Source organism: Eretmochelys imbricata, chromosome 2 (genome assembly GCF_965152235.1).
Source record: "Eretmochelys imbricata isolate rEreImb1 chromosome 2, rEreImb1.hap1, whole genome shotgun sequence".
Taxonomy (NCBI): domain Eukaryota; kingdom Metazoa; phylum Chordata; order Testudines; family Cheloniidae; genus Eretmochelys; species Eretmochelys imbricata.
Window position 1 is genome coordinate 254,764,586 of NC_135573.1, and position 15,414 is coordinate 254,779,999.

At 42.3% G+C, this 15,414-nt stretch overlaps 1 protein-coding gene across 1 annotated transcript in view; it reads left to right on the forward strand.

The window, feature by feature from the left end:
* The window catches only part of XYLB (xylulokinase), a 142,623-nt gene that overhangs the window by 110,838 nt on the left and 16,371 nt on the right, over nucleotides 1–15,414 (forward strand). Inside the window, exon 16 of the mRNA XM_077809500.1 lies at nucleotides 12,662–12,720. Coding sequence (XP_077665626.1) covers nucleotides 12,662–12,720 — 59 coding nt within the window. The remainder of the gene's footprint in view (nucleotides 1–12,661; nucleotides 12,721–15,414) is intronic.

Genomic DNA, 15,414 nt, shown 5'->3' on the forward strand with positions numbered 1-15,414 from the left:
CGCAGAACTGCTGCCTAGCCATTCGGTCCCTAGTCTGTAGCGGTGCATTGGATTCTTCCATCCTAAGTGCAGGACCCTGCACTTATCCTTATTGAACCTCATCAGATTTCTTTTGGCCCAATCCTCCAATTTGTCTAGGTCCTTCTGTATCCTATCCCTCCCCTCCAGCGTATTTACCACTCCTCCCAGTTTAGTATCATCCGCAAATTTGCTGAGAGTGCAATCCACACCATCCTCCAGATCATTTATGAAGATATTGAACAAAACCGGCCCCAGGACCGACCCTTGGGGCACTCCACTTGATACCGGCTGCCAACTAGACATGGAGCCATTGATCACTACCTGTTGAGCCCGACAATCTAGCCAGCTTTCTACCCACCTTATAGTGCATTCATCCAGCCCATACTTCCTTAACTTGCTGACAAGAATACTGTGGGAGACCGTGTCAAAAGCTTTGCTAAAGTCAAGAAACAATACATCCACTGCTTTCCCTTCATCCACAGAACCAGTAATCTCATCATAAAAGGCGATTAGATTAGTCAGGCATGACCTTCCCTTGGTGAATCCATGCTGGCTGTTCCTGATCACTTTCCTCTCATGCAAGTGCATCAGGATTGATTCTTTGAGGACCTGCTCCATGATTTTTCCAGGGACTGAGGTGAGGCTGACTGGCCTGTAGTTCCCAGGATCCTCCTTCTTCCCTTTTTTAAAGATTGGCACTACATTAGCCTTTTTCCAGTCATCCGGGACTTCCCCGGTTCTCCACGAGTTTTCAAAGATAATGGCCAATGGCTCTGCAATCACAGCCGCCAATTCCTTCAGCACTCTCGGATGCAACTCGTCCGGCCCCATGGACTTGTGCACGTCCAGCTTTTCTAAATAGTCCCTAACCACCTCTATCTCCACAGAGGGCTGGCCATCTCTTCCCCATTTTGTGATGCCCAGCGCAGCAGTCTGGGAGCTGACCTTGTTAGTGAAAACAGAGGCAAAAAAAGCATTGAGTACATTAGCTTTTTCCACATCCTCTGTCACTAGGTCTGTCATCAGGATTAGGCCCTGGAGGTTATCTTTTTTTTTTATATCATTTCAAATTACTTACGTCAGAAATAAAAGTTTTGTAGGAAAGAAGTAACCCCTTTTTGTGAGCTTGCTCAAACGTCTATTATTTCTGGGCCACCTCCTGCAGCAGCTTCCTGCCAAAGGAGAAGATAAAAGATCAACCTTGTAGTGCTTAATGAAGAGGTTAACTGTAGACCAAGTGACCGGTTTGCAAATTTTTGAAGTAGATGCACTTGTTCGTTCCTCCCATGTTTTCTCCAGTGTGGCTATCGTTTTGAAATAAAAATAAATAACACTTGACCTAGCTTTTCAATTTTCGCTTTTTAGTATAGCAGGGATGACGGAATTCTATCCATTTGTCTTTAAACCAGGGTTCAGAATCATTTTAGGCAGATTGTTTGTACTGGTTTACCAGATCCAGAACTTGGCTATTCCAGTTAGTGCCATCTATGCCCTCTTCAGCTTGATCTAAACTGCAGTGAAACCTGTTTTGCAGCAGTATTTTGTCTTTATTGTGAGTTAAAGTATTCACAACTGAATGGAATGTGTGAAGCTGTGCTATACCACAGTCTGGCAGACATGCTTGTGACTAAGGGTCTGGCGCTGCAAGTTGCTGAGTACCTTTTGGAGGGGCACAAAGGGGCAATTGGTATTTTATGTGTGTGATCAGGCTTTAAGGTACATGGCAAGGGGAATCCTTGAACTGTTCACTAAAGAGCATGAGATTAATTTTGCCAACTTTGTAATAATAAGGAAGACTAACATGATTTTTGGAGGTGGTGTATGTGGATTTATAGGTAGGAACAATTCTCAAGGGTTTGTTTTGTAAATCAGACAAAATAACACAAATATAAACTCACGGTTTTTGTTTTTCATTAAATTGCAGAGTTTGGGGTTTAATCAGGAAAATAAAGAAGGGATTGATTTTTGCCTTTACTTGTAAATCATAAATTGCAGTTATTTGCAATCACATTTATTGCTGGAATGAGGTGATGTTGCATCTTGAATGCTTGTTTCATCATGCTATTTTATTTAGGGGCCGAGCCATGAAGGAGAAGAAAGTTCCAACTCCATAAAACTTTTTAGAACGTGTAGATACTGCTGAGCTACTTGGACTAAGGAAAGGAAACTGTCTTCTCCAGAGTTTCAAATGACACCGTGGGTGTGGAATTTGGGGCGCAAACTAAATCTAAGCCTAACTGTGATATTTATATTCAGGGATTGAAATTGGTTTTAAACTTAAAAATGTTGGATCAAATTCTGCCCTCTGACTTCATTGAGATCTTATGAGCATAATTAGGACAGATTTGGACACATTATTGTGCCATGATTGAAATAGGACCTGATATCCAAAGACTACTGAAGTCAACAGGAGTCTTTCCATAGACTTCAGTGGTCTTTGGATTAGGCCCATAGTACATATTCGTAATAGTTAATTCAATGATCTGCTCACTGTGACAGATATAATGAACACAGGCCTATCTTGAGACTATTTATTGTATTTAATATTAGGAATGTTATCTAAATGTTTGAGCCAGCTTTGAAAGCATGAGCACTTCAAAGACCATTGTATTCAAATGGGCCTGAAAAATGTGAGCCTTTAGAATATTCACGGCCTTTTGTATCAATACATGTTGTATGTATTTATATGTTTCTGGCTCACTGGAGGATTTCCTGTGGAATCTGGAATCACTAGAAGATAATTAATGCAAAATCAATGCAAAATCCCAAAGCTGGTTATGCAGATACCCAGCCTTTTGAGGCTTGACCTCTGGGGAAGAAGGGGCTGTGACTGGGTTTACCTGTTTTCAGGAAGCTGGGTTACAAAGCAAGAGTTCTATTTTAAAAGGCTGAGTTTATCCTGACAGAGAAGCCTTCTATTTGATTCAATAAAAGGACCCCAAATCTGTTGGAGGGCTGGAAGGACTTCAGCCTGCCAGATTCCCCTCTGTGGAAAATGAGTGACTTCTGGCACATTTAGTATGTGTTTTGACATTTATTTTGTTCTGTGTTTTTTTCGCTGCATGTTTTTGTCCTTAAATGTACTCTGCTTTGAAAAACCTGTTTGGGTTACTTGTAGTCACTGGCATTCCCTGGTCGTAGCCCTTGGACACAAAGCAAAGTGTAGAGGCTAGGTGCTTAGTCAGACCTGCTTGGAGAGCATCACAGTGACTGTAAGGGGACTGCGGCCTAAAACCACAGTCTGCAAAGAGAAGAGACATAGGTCCCTGCGCTCAGAGATGACGGCTAGAGGTCTGAGGTCCGAGAGGGCATTCCTTAGGCAGAGTAGGATTCCATTCAAAGTAGATAGATGCAGACAGAACTTGTATAGGAAAATGTTTGTCACTCCTACCTATTGCACCAGTAAACTGATGCTATTTTTGCTTCTTTCTTTTTTCTACAGGCATTACTGTTTTAACCAATATTAAAACAAAGCCGATATGTTTCTTACAGCAGATAAGATATGTGTAGCAGATGTGTACCCTGCAGGAGTCCTTCTTTTCATAGATCTTACATTACACCTAGCAGTGCTAGGACGCACACAGTAGGGGAAAATATTGTGTGTCAACCCTCTACAAAGCTACAGCTCTTCACATCAGTGTGTGTGTACTGTAGGTGGGGCTTTAATTAAAACGATGTTTAAAACAATTCCATGAACTGTCAAAAGATTTAATCCATGAATTATGTTTGTTACAGTTGTTAGGTTATTTCAGCAGCACTCATTTAAGTACCTTTTGTGCACTGCCATAAGGGACGGATGGCAGCCCCTGACAAGTTCAACCATAGTCAGCTGAAAACAGTTGATAATGATGGATGAATGATGTCGTTGTGTCTCTTTGTACATAAATGATTGGGTGGTTGTTTATAACATGTACCCAATTACATGCATATCATTCACTAAAATACACAGTTTGTACAAATAAAAAAAGGACAATCTTTAAAATAAATAACAACCCAGCCACCTCACCTTCAGAAGAGAGACTGAGAGAAGAGATGGACCATAACCTAAAAAGAAAAGGAGGACTTGTGGCAACTTAGAGACTAACCAATTTATTTGAGCATAAGCTTTTGTGAGCTACAGCTCACTTCATCGGATGCATACTGTGGAAAATACAGAAGATGTTTTTATACACACAAACCATGAAAAAATGGGTGTTTATCACTACAAAAGGTTTTCTCTCCCACCACCCTACTCTCCTGCTGGTAATAGCTTATCTAAAGTGATCACTCTCCTTACAATGTGTATGATAATCAAGGTGGGCCATTTCCAGCACAAATCCAGGGTTTAACAAGAACGTCTGAGGAACAGTGGGGGAGGAATAAACAAGGGGAAATAGGTTACTTTTTATCAAGTGAAATCAAGTGACCAGAGAGACTGAAGTGTTCTCCGACTGGTTTTTGAATGTTATAATTCTTGACATCTGATTTGTGTCCATTTATTCTTTTACGTGGAGACTGTCCAGTTTGACCAATGTACATGGCAGAGGGGCATTGCTGGCACATGATGGCATATATCAGATTGGTGGATGTGCAGGTGAACGAGCCTTTGATAGTGTGGCTGATGTTAGTAGGCCCTGTGATGGTGTCCCCTGAATAGATATGTGGGCACAGTTGGCAACGGGCTTTGTTGCAAGGATAGGTTCTTGGGTTAGTGGTTCTGTTGTGTGGTATGTGGTTGCAAGTGAGTATTCGTTTCAGGTTGGGGGGCTGTCTGTAGGCAAGGACTGGCCTGTCTCCCAAGATTTGTGAGAGTGTTGGGTCATCCTTCAGGATAGGTTGTGGATCTTTGATAATGCGTTGGAGGGGTTTTAGTTGGGGGCTGAAGGTGACGGCTAGTGGCGTTCTGTTATTTTCTTTGTTAGGCCTGTCCTGTAGTAGGTGACTTCTGGATACTCTTCTGGCTCTATCAATCTGTTTCTTCACTTCCGCAGGTGGGTATTGTAGTTGTAAGAATGCTTGATAGAGATCTTGTAGGTGTTTGTCTCTGTCTGAGGGGTTGGAGCAAATGCGGTTGTATCGCAGAGCTTGGCTGCAGACAATGGATCATGTGGTGTGGTCAGGGTGAAAGCTGGAGGCATGTAGGTAGGAGTAGCGGTCAGTAGGTTTCCGGTATAGGGTCGTGTTTATGTGACCATCGTTTATTAGCACTGTAGTGTCCAGGAAGTGGATCTCTTGTGTGGACTGGATCAGGCTGAGGTTGATGGTGGGATGGAAATTGTTGAAATCATGGTGGAATTCCTCAAGGGCTTCTTTTCCATGGGGTCCAGATGGTTGGTTAAATTGGTTAGTCTCTAAGGTGCCACAAATACTCCTTTTCTTTTTGCGAATACAGACTAACATGGCTGTTACTCTGAAACCTGTCATAACCTAAAAGTCATCAAAACTCAGGCTTTTTCAGACCCATTCTCTTGAAACCTTTACCTCCTCAATGAGCATAACTTGCTGAAACCCAAGAAGGGTAGTCTTTGCCTCCATATACAGATCTGCCTCCACAAAAGCAGCCAAGCAGATTTTACTTTGATCCATCTTGCTGCAATATAGATAGACAAGTAGATCAGACTTTGTTGGAGACACCTAGAATTTACCAGGCTGTCAACTACTAGAAACATTCTGATAAGTGCCACATGGTCTCTGAACTTCACTCCATACTCATTGGTTTAGTCTATAAATCAACTATAGAGCAAGGAGACCTGAGAGAACTCTTTGAAATAGAGAGGTCGAAAAATCCAAAAATAGTTTCTGCAAAAATTTCAAAATGTTGGTTCGGTTTTTATTTTGAAGTATTCAAAACAGCCATTTTTCTTTCTTTCTTACGTTTTCAAAATTTCACAATATTTTATTGACATTTTCTTCAAAAACAATTACATTTTGGCTTATCAAAAATTGTTGAAAACTATTTAGATATCAACCGTTTTCACAGAAGGTTTTAGATAAGCCAAAAATATCAATTGTGTGTGTGTGTGTGTGGGGGGGGGGAATCACAAAAATATGAAAAGGCATAGAAGGTATGAAATATTAAGTGAAAAAGAAAAATAATTAACATCCACTTAAAAATATTTTTGAAAGACCATTTGTTATTTTAAAAACATTTAATTGGAAATATGTCAACCTGCTTGTACTTCTGAACTACTGAATTATTCAAGAACCAAAGGTCCTTATGTTCTACCAAGTCACTGATCGAATGGATTACCATTGGAAGTGTATTTTCCTTTAATGGCTGAATCCCAGTCAGATCTAATAGTCTCTACAAATGAAATACGTCCTCTGATCCAAAAGGAGTAGAAGTTTCCGTTAACTTCATACTGCAAGAGGTAATGCAAAGGTGTAATCTTCACTCTGAGTCACCAGCTCTCTATACAGAGTGTCAGAGTCACTGGGTGGCTGGCTAAGGCAGGAGCAGATGCAGGCTGCAACAGGGGCTGGCTGGAATAGAAACAGTCAAAGGCTGGAGCAGGCTGGAACAGAAGCAAGGGTAGTCTGTTGAAACTACTGTCATGGGGATTGTTCCTGGCCAGTTGGTGATCCTGAGTCATCTGGAGAGGCTGCTTCACTTAGGAGCCTATATAGGTGACTTGGGAACACCTGAGTGGGACCTTCCCTGTGTATTAATTGAAGCCCGCAGGTAAATGATGTCTCATTGCACTTAAGCAGGCTCAGAGATAATTTAGGGATGAGTCATCCCATCACACACCCTCAAAAGATACATACCAGGCATTGTGGGGCCCAGTTTGTTGGGGTGTGACCAATGGAATTCCAAAAGCAGGTTGAGCATGTATGTTGTTGGCTGGCTTTCTGGAGCAATCAACTGAATCATAGACCTCCCAATCAGTGAGGAATAGGAGCTTCCCTTGGAGAATATTGGAGTTCAGGATCTGATTCACCAGGCATTCTTCCTGCCACTGGATCATGACAGGGGGAGGAGGTGGGTTCATCCATCCAGAAAAGGAGTTGCACTTTTTCAGCACGGGAATATGGAACTTATATGAGCCTTTGTCATCTTGGGTAGCTGGAATTTGAAAGCCACCTGCTTAATCTATTGGATGACCTGGAATGGGCTGAGATATTGGTGTCCTAACTTCCTTGAGGGCTGGGTACAAGGTGTTTTTGTTTTGAGAGCCATGCCTTATCCCAGACCACAATGTGAGGGGTATTCTGACAACTGAGGTCCGTGTATTGTTTGTACATTGGTGGAGTCATGGTGGAGTCTGAGTGGGTTTTTAATTCTTCATGGTTGTGGTGTGGGTGCTTAGAGGCTGTCAGAATGTGAGAAACTGGTAGTATGGACAGGTGAAACCAAGGCTGGAAACCATAGTTGGTGTAAAAAGGACTTTGGTGGATTGATTTGTGGTCAGAATTATTATATGTAAACTTGGCAAAGTGAAGAAGTGGCACCCAATCATTCTGATGGTAACTGATAAAACAGCAGAGATGATGCTCCAGAATTTGGTTTACTTGTTCTGTCTTCCCATAGGCTGAGGAGTCTTATAAATTAACATCCAAGAGCTTGAACAGTTCCTGCCAACAATGGGAAATGAACTGCGATTCTTGGTTAGATGTAATGTCCAGTGGTAAACCATGGAGCTTGAAGATGTGATTAAAAATAGTTGGGCTGTCACCTCTGCAGTAGAGATTTGTGGTTGTTACTCTGATCTGCCGCAGGTCTGGATTTGAGGGAGCATTTGGTGGCAAAATAGCCTTGCCCACCACAGTATAGGTAAAGGCTGTTATGTTGCTGATACTCCTTTTCCCAGTCCATGAGGTGTCTTTGCATCACTTTGATCTTCACAGGCTGTCACACTGGGACTGGCTGTGGTAGTGGCTGGAATGGGACCAGACTACACTGGGGTAGAACATGGCACTATTTTTTTCCTTTGGCACTATTTGAACAGTTGGTTCTCAATCTGTATGCATAGTTCAGTATCTGAGTTCAGCACCATAGGGGTCTGGGGGGGAGGGGGGGCGGTCTACTCAGCCCAACTCATTTTTATGTCATCTATTAGACCCTGACAGGAATGATAGATCTGTGCCTCCTTGTTTATTGCATGTCAGTGAGCAAACGTTGAATATGGGTGGCATATGCCAAGATGGATCAACACCTTGTTTAAGAAACTGCAAGGCAGCTTTGGCGGTATGAGCATGATTAGGGCCGTCAAATATAAGTGAGAAGGCATGGAGGAACTTGTCAAAATTGCCAAGGACCTGGCTTGACTGTTCTAGGAGAGGCAAGGTGCAGTCTAGAGCTTCATAGAATCATAGAATATCAGGGTTGGAATGGACCTCAGGAGGTCATCTAGTCCAACCCCCTGCTCAAAGCAGGACCAATCCCCAATTTTTGCCCCAGATCCCTAAATGGCCCCCTCAAGGATTGAACTCACAACCCTGGTTTTAGCAGGCCAATGCTCAAACCACTGAGCTACCCTTGCCCCCTCCCCTTCACCAGTCAATAAACTGATAACAAGCCCCACTTTGCCCTGATCAGTGGGTTACATCTCAGTGCACATCAGGAAAAACAGATGGCATTGGTTGAGGAACCTGCAGAACTTCTGGTGGTTCCCATCCAACTTCCCTGGTGGCAGGACCTTCAGGCCTTGTTCTAAAGGTACTGCATCTGGCTGCACTGGGGGTACTGAGGTTGTCGGGATCTGTGAGCAGAGAGGGTGTTGACTCTGGAGGCACTGAATTAACTCCAACATTTCAGTAGCAGGTGTGACAGAGGCTTCCATCTCAGCAAGCATGAAAAGGGCAGTTTGGTGAAATGGTCAGAGTGGCCAGGTGAGGCAGAAGCAGATGAAAGCTGGAATAGGGTCTGGCTGGAGTGGGAACAGACATGGGCAGGAGCAAAGGTAGTCTGTTGAAACTACTGGCAGGGGGAGTGTTCCTGGCCAGTTAGTGACGAGCATACTGGAGAGACTGTGTCCCTCAGGAGCGTGTATACCTGCCTTGGGATCACAAGGATGGAACCTCACCTGTGGATTGGCTGAACCCTGCAGGTAATTGATGACTCATTGAGAAGGCTCAGGCTCAGAGGTAACTCAGCGATGAGTCATGATGGCCATGAGACCCTGAGCCAACACAGAAGAATTGTCTTCTGTATAGATACTGACGTCACTTAATACAAATCTGGATAATGCACAAAACAAGCAATTTGTAGTCCAATGTTTACCTTGGTCAATTAAAATATACAGCAACATATTCTTATATTATTACAGTGATCCAAAGCTGGATGCTTGCATAACAAAAGCATAGAAAAGGACAAAGGGCTGGAGTGTGCATGGGTAGAAGTAGCTGAAAGAAGCAATTTACCCAAGAAGTGGTTGTAATTTTCATTTGGACTCCTATTTGCCCTTATCACCTTTATTTTCTACTTGTTCTTCCATGATCTTGGTATAGTGGCATTGTATGATGCATTCCCCATGTGGCTGGAGGCAGAAGCCAGTCTCATTCTTTGAATTGGTCACTGTCATGCGGCAAAGTGAGGTAAACTTATTTCTGTTTTTCACTTCTGTCTGTTTTGCAGGATGACTTTCAAATGTGGTGTTTTTATCTTGGATGTGATGTTTTTTTGAGAATATCATGCTGAAGGTGTAGCAAAAGAGAAATTTAACTAATAGGCAAACCATAAAGAGTTCAGATTTGTTTCCAGGCACAGTGATTTATTGGTTATTTTTCATTTGTTTCAGCATTATATTGTTTTGATAATCTTGGCAGGGATCTGTCACTCTATGTAGGTATAATTGAAACTTGTTTCCCCTGAGGAATCACTCTGCCATTTGGTTGATTTGTTTACTGACATTGACAGAGATCTTAATGGCTTTTAAAACTCAATTTGTGCATCACTGAATATGCACCAAAAGGAAAATAAGATTAATGTATTGGTAAAGTGAGGTTCTCTTTGCAGTGCTTTGGCTGTGTCATAAAGTCTCTACCTGAGCAAGTCACTGTAGGCTCAGGAATTGTATGAGAACCCTATGCAATCTACATCTTCATTTTGTTGTTGTTTTTTATGTTCAGGGCTTTGACTACAGATTCTCTAAAAGGTAGAATATAAAGAGTGGTTTGTAGCCTCCAGAGCTGTTTGACCACCTTTTCCATTGTGTTTTGTCTTCAGCTCAGGCCAAATTGAGGCTGATATATAGATGTAATCAGTGAAATATCTCTTTGGGAGGGATCTTCAGCATTATAGCATTTAACAGTACCAAACACTATAGTAGTTACTATTGATTATTACAAAACATCTAATTCTATAAATTCATGCTGCACATTACAAACGTGAACCCCACTTCAGCAATGGTATTTAAATATTTGCCTGTTTTAAGCATATGAATAGTCTTTTTGAAGTCAATGGGACTACCCACAACATCTGGGCAGGAAATGGTTTTCCTATCCATTGAAAATTTTCAAGGTTTCAAAAATGTTCCCATTCCGCATTGGGGTGAAACTAAGACCTTATGAAATTTTATGTGAAAAACCATAGAGCATGCCCAGAATAGCCCCATGGGCAGGGCACTCACCTGGAAGTGGGAGACCTGGATTTGAGTCCTTGCTCTGCCTGTTGAGGACAAGGGACTTAAACCTGGGTCACCCACATTCCAGGTGAGTGCCCTGACCATCAGGCTGTCTGAGGTGGGCTAGTCTCTTGCTCTCATTTTGCCCAGAAATATCATCCTAAACCTGAGAGAGCTTCCCAACAATACTTTTGTTGAAACGTTCCAAAAAAAGTTTTGGTTTAGAGAAATTTGCATTTTTCTATGAAACACTATCTCATTGTGAAATTTGCAACCAGCTCTACTACTAATATACTTAAGTACTTTGCTGAATTGGGGTTATGGACATAAAGACAGATTGTGTGCTTTGACAAGCATTAAAACAAATGACAAGACACAGGACAGTGAGGGAATTATTAATGAAGAGAAGGAGGTATTTCTTGAAATGTTGATTCAAAGATGAATAGGGTGCCATTTTTAATATCCCAAAAGGTATGGGCTCAGTTCTTCAAGATATTGTCCACACAGATTCTGCTCTTGGTGCACATGAGCATAAGATTGGATTATTTTCAACAGCAGTGTCTGTTGGGGGCTATGCCTGTGCTCTCAGTGTCGTCTTGCTCCACATAACAGTGCGCATAAAGAACAGGGCAGCCATAATCTTCACTCAGTTCCTTCTTACCTCCCATGGCTGCAAGGTGGAGCCCTGAAGCCCTTAACCACATTCCACAGCAAGTGAAATGAGACTTCACATGTTGGATGCTGTGAGAGCATTATCCTTTTACTTGAATAGGACCAATCCATTCAGGTGTACACCTGGACACTTCATTATATTTGCTGGAAGGGATAAGGGGCAGTCTGTGTCTTCATAGAGATGAAGTGGGTCTTGGACTGTGTCAGGAGTTGCTCTGTTATGGCTAGGAAAGAGCCACCTGGACAGATTAGAATTCATTCCACCAGAGTTCAGGTGACTGGCCTCCACAGCCTGCTTGGGTAGCATCCCCACAGCAGAGATATGTAGATCAGCAATGTGAAGTTTTATCCAGGCCTTTACTACTCATTATTCTCTAGTACTACTCATTATTCTCAGAGCAGTTGCTAGTTCAGTTAGGTATCCTACAGTCACTCTTGAAATGGGCCTCTGCTTACCAGCCTCCTAGCACTGGTTTAACAGCTTGTTAGTCACCAAGAGTAGAAACTGTGTGGACAATCCTCTCAAAGAAGAAAGAATTATTTACCTTGCAGTAACTATGATTCTTCCAGATGGGTTTTCCACAGAGATTCTGAATCTTGCCTTTCATCCCCACTGATAGGTGTCCTGCTCGTGGGGGATTCTTATTAGCAAAGGACCTGAGTGCAGGTTCTGGCTGCCCTGCCCTTTATGCTCTCATCTATGGGAAGTGAGAGGGAACTCCAGGGCAGGCACGGCCTCCACAGACACTGCTGTGTTGAATGCATGGGGCACATGTGCACCAAAGCGAAATATGTATGGAGAGTCACAGTTATTGCAAGGTAAGTAACCGTTCTTTCCTTTTTTGGGTGAAGGTTCAGAAAGACTATTTTATCAGAATCTATTAGTAACTCCCTTATTATTATTCTTTGAAACACATTCTTATCATTCAGGCAGAGGGAGTTTGCCACTAATTTCTCTGATTAGTGACTGTGAACATCACAAAGAGATGTGTTTTGAGAATTTTGCTGATTTTGTAAGCTGTCCGTCAGTTTGCACGTACATAACTGAGATCCAAACTGAGGCTGACCTCAAATCGGAACTATAGCATAATATCATCTTGCCGTTGTTACTGTATCACTCTTCAGTAGAGCTTACTGATTTTGGTACCACAATATTAGAGTTACATTACTTATATTGCCTTTTTTATCCATGGATTGTAACATGCTTTATAACAGTGGCTAAGCAGCGCTATCCTCCGTTTTACTGCTGGCAAAATTGAGGGAGAGGTAGGTTATGGATTTGCCCAGAGTCACACAGTAAGCCAGTGGTAAAGTCAGTGATAGAAACCATGTAATCTTATTCCCACTTGCGTGCTCTAATTGCCCAATTAAATAGCATATATCTTGATGATACTTATTTAACTGACCTTTCTATTGTGTTGTAGTGCCAAGAACAAGGATTTTGGCCACTGGTGGAGCATCATATAATAAAGAGATCTTACAGGTAAGTGCAGACTGCTGAGTTTGTTAAGAAAATTACATTGCACTGGATATTAACAGCTTTGGCAGTAGAGTTTTATATTCGTGTGCCGAATCTGCCGCCTCTATAGCTGCACATAAGATTGAGAGTATTTGAGATTTTAAGAATTGTTCAAATTTTGAGATATTGTGTGGAGTATATTAACAAAATTATAATAATTTCTCCACGTTTTACAGGTTAATCCAATGCTAATTTCAAGTTGAGTTCTCTGAAGAGTATTTACAACTTACTAGTTTTGTGAAAGTATCTGAAATGGTGATGATCTCCAAGTCTCATAACTTAAGTCGCATCATTTCAGCAACCAAACCAAAGAGTTGTTGGTAAGAGTGCATTTAAAGTGAGATTTTAAAAAATGTTCAACGTTGGACCATTTATGTCAATGAGAGCAAAGTTAGGCCAATGCTGAACACTTTTGAAAATCTCAGCTGTAATGCCTATGGAAGTGCTGGAGGCGGAAGTCCTCTATTCACGCACAGGACACATACAGCATAGGCAGTATCAGTGCAATCTACAGCATACTGCCCCACCAATATACCTCAGTCGCATTGTGAAGGGACAACCTCTAGGTGATAAAGTAGTTTAGTCTCCCTGGCCCATTTAGTCATCAACCTCTCTCCTGAGATTGATCATTAGTGCTAGTTGTGGTGGTAGTATTTGTGACAAGGACAGTTGTCCAGTAGGAAGTGGACTGATCTTGCTAATTTATTTCACACTAACACCAGAACAGCTTTGAGAGTACAAAGGTCTTTGACAAAATGACTTACCAGCCAATGTGCCACCTTGTGGTTTGGTGCGACAGTGTTAGGGTTTTCCTCACTGTCGTCTCGGTGACACACCATTGGGGTTTGCTGGGTGCCACTTTTGTCTTGTGACTCAACTCTCTGGCCAGGCCATGGTTTAGTCTCACCACTTTCGAGGTAAGTGAGAGTCCTGTCCAGATATAGTCTGGCAACCTTGTGCCAAGGCTCCAGCCTGACTCTAGGCCCACTAGACCTTTTGACCCTTGTCTGGTCACCAGTCCTTTCGCTGGTGGCCTATAGGCCTTTCACCAGTCCTTTCGCTGGTGGCCTATAGGACAACCAAGTCCATCCTTCTATCCTGGGTTTCAGCCTAGGGCCCCTGTACCAGGCTATTGAGATCTGCTTCTTCAGACCTCCTGCTTCTTCCCTGGGCTTCTACCTACTGCAGTCTGCCTCTAGGCCTTCTTCCCCAACCCCTTCCAGGCCTCAGAGGAAAGGTAACAAAGGAAAAGCACAATACAGCAACAGTCCAAACGTGTCCCTGGCCTCCCTCTTTTCAGTGTCCTCAGAGCTATTGCACAGTGTTTGCAGGAAGCCTCTGCCAGCTTCATCCTCCCTTCCTGGGAGCCAGTGAAGAGAGGTCTCTCTACCTCCCAGGGCTGGGACCTTCTGAACTGGGCTCCTGCAAGACGAGCATGCTTCTCAGGGGTGGTTAGGCAAGGCTGCCTGATCCCAAAGTTGTTGTATAGGCAGTTTTGCCTGGTGTGGTGTTTGTACACCCCATCACAGACTTGGTCATTACAGAATTGATCCAGATTTGAGCTCATGACTTAGAAGTGAAAGGCTCTATATTTCCCAAGTCATCCAGAATCCCTTTTCTCAGTTTTGTATGACAATAGTGTTTAAAGTGGATTGGGACAAGAGAAAAAATTGACACATGTTGCTTGTTGCTGTTATTTCTCTTTGTCTGTTGTATCTGCTCTGGTTATTCTAGTCGATAACTTGACATAAGGAAGATTAAAAACTAGGCCAGATTGATCCGTGCTTGTGTAATTCCACTAAGGCAACACCAGGGTTGAACTTGGGCCAGTACATTTAGTGGGAGTGAAACCTTAATTTCTAAAGCTATATATATACCCTAGAGCCATTTGTAGAACCTCCTCACTGTTATATCTAGGCAAGGAGCTGGATGTTTTTCACAATACATTTATACACAGTGAAACAAACTTAGAGAGGGGGAAATAAAGTTACAGAACTTGCTGTTTAAGTATAATAAAGCTGCTGTTAAAACTTTTTAGAAGTGTTTTAAAATAATATGATCAATATAGTGCCATTACTTTAATTTAATCACTGGTTAATTGGATTCTTTAAAATTTAATCAAAACCTCAGGAAACAAAGTGTTTTCAAGTTATTGTCATCGCTTTTGGATAATTCATTCTGGGGCTATAGAAAGCTGCCACTTAATAAACTGTATTCACAATCCCTCATTTTGTACATACCAAAGGTTATTTTAAACACTCAGGAATATCTGTGAAGAACATCAGAATGGCCATACTGGGTCACACCAGGGATTTATCTATCCCAGTATCCTGTCTTCTGGCAGTGGCCAATGCCAGATGCTTCAAAGAGAATGAACAGAACCAGGCAATCCTCAAGTGATCCATCCCTTGTCGTCCAGTCCCACCATCTGGAAGTTAGAGGTCTAGGGACAGAGCATGGGATTGCATCCCTGACCATCTTGGCTAATAGCCATTGATGGACCTATCCTCCATGAATTTACCTAATTCTTTTTTGAATTCAGAAACAATTTTGGGCTTCACAACATCCCCTGGCAATGAGTTCCATGTAGGGTGACCAGACAGCAAGTGTGAAAAATCGGGACGGGGGTGGGGGTAATAGGCACCTATATAAGAAAAA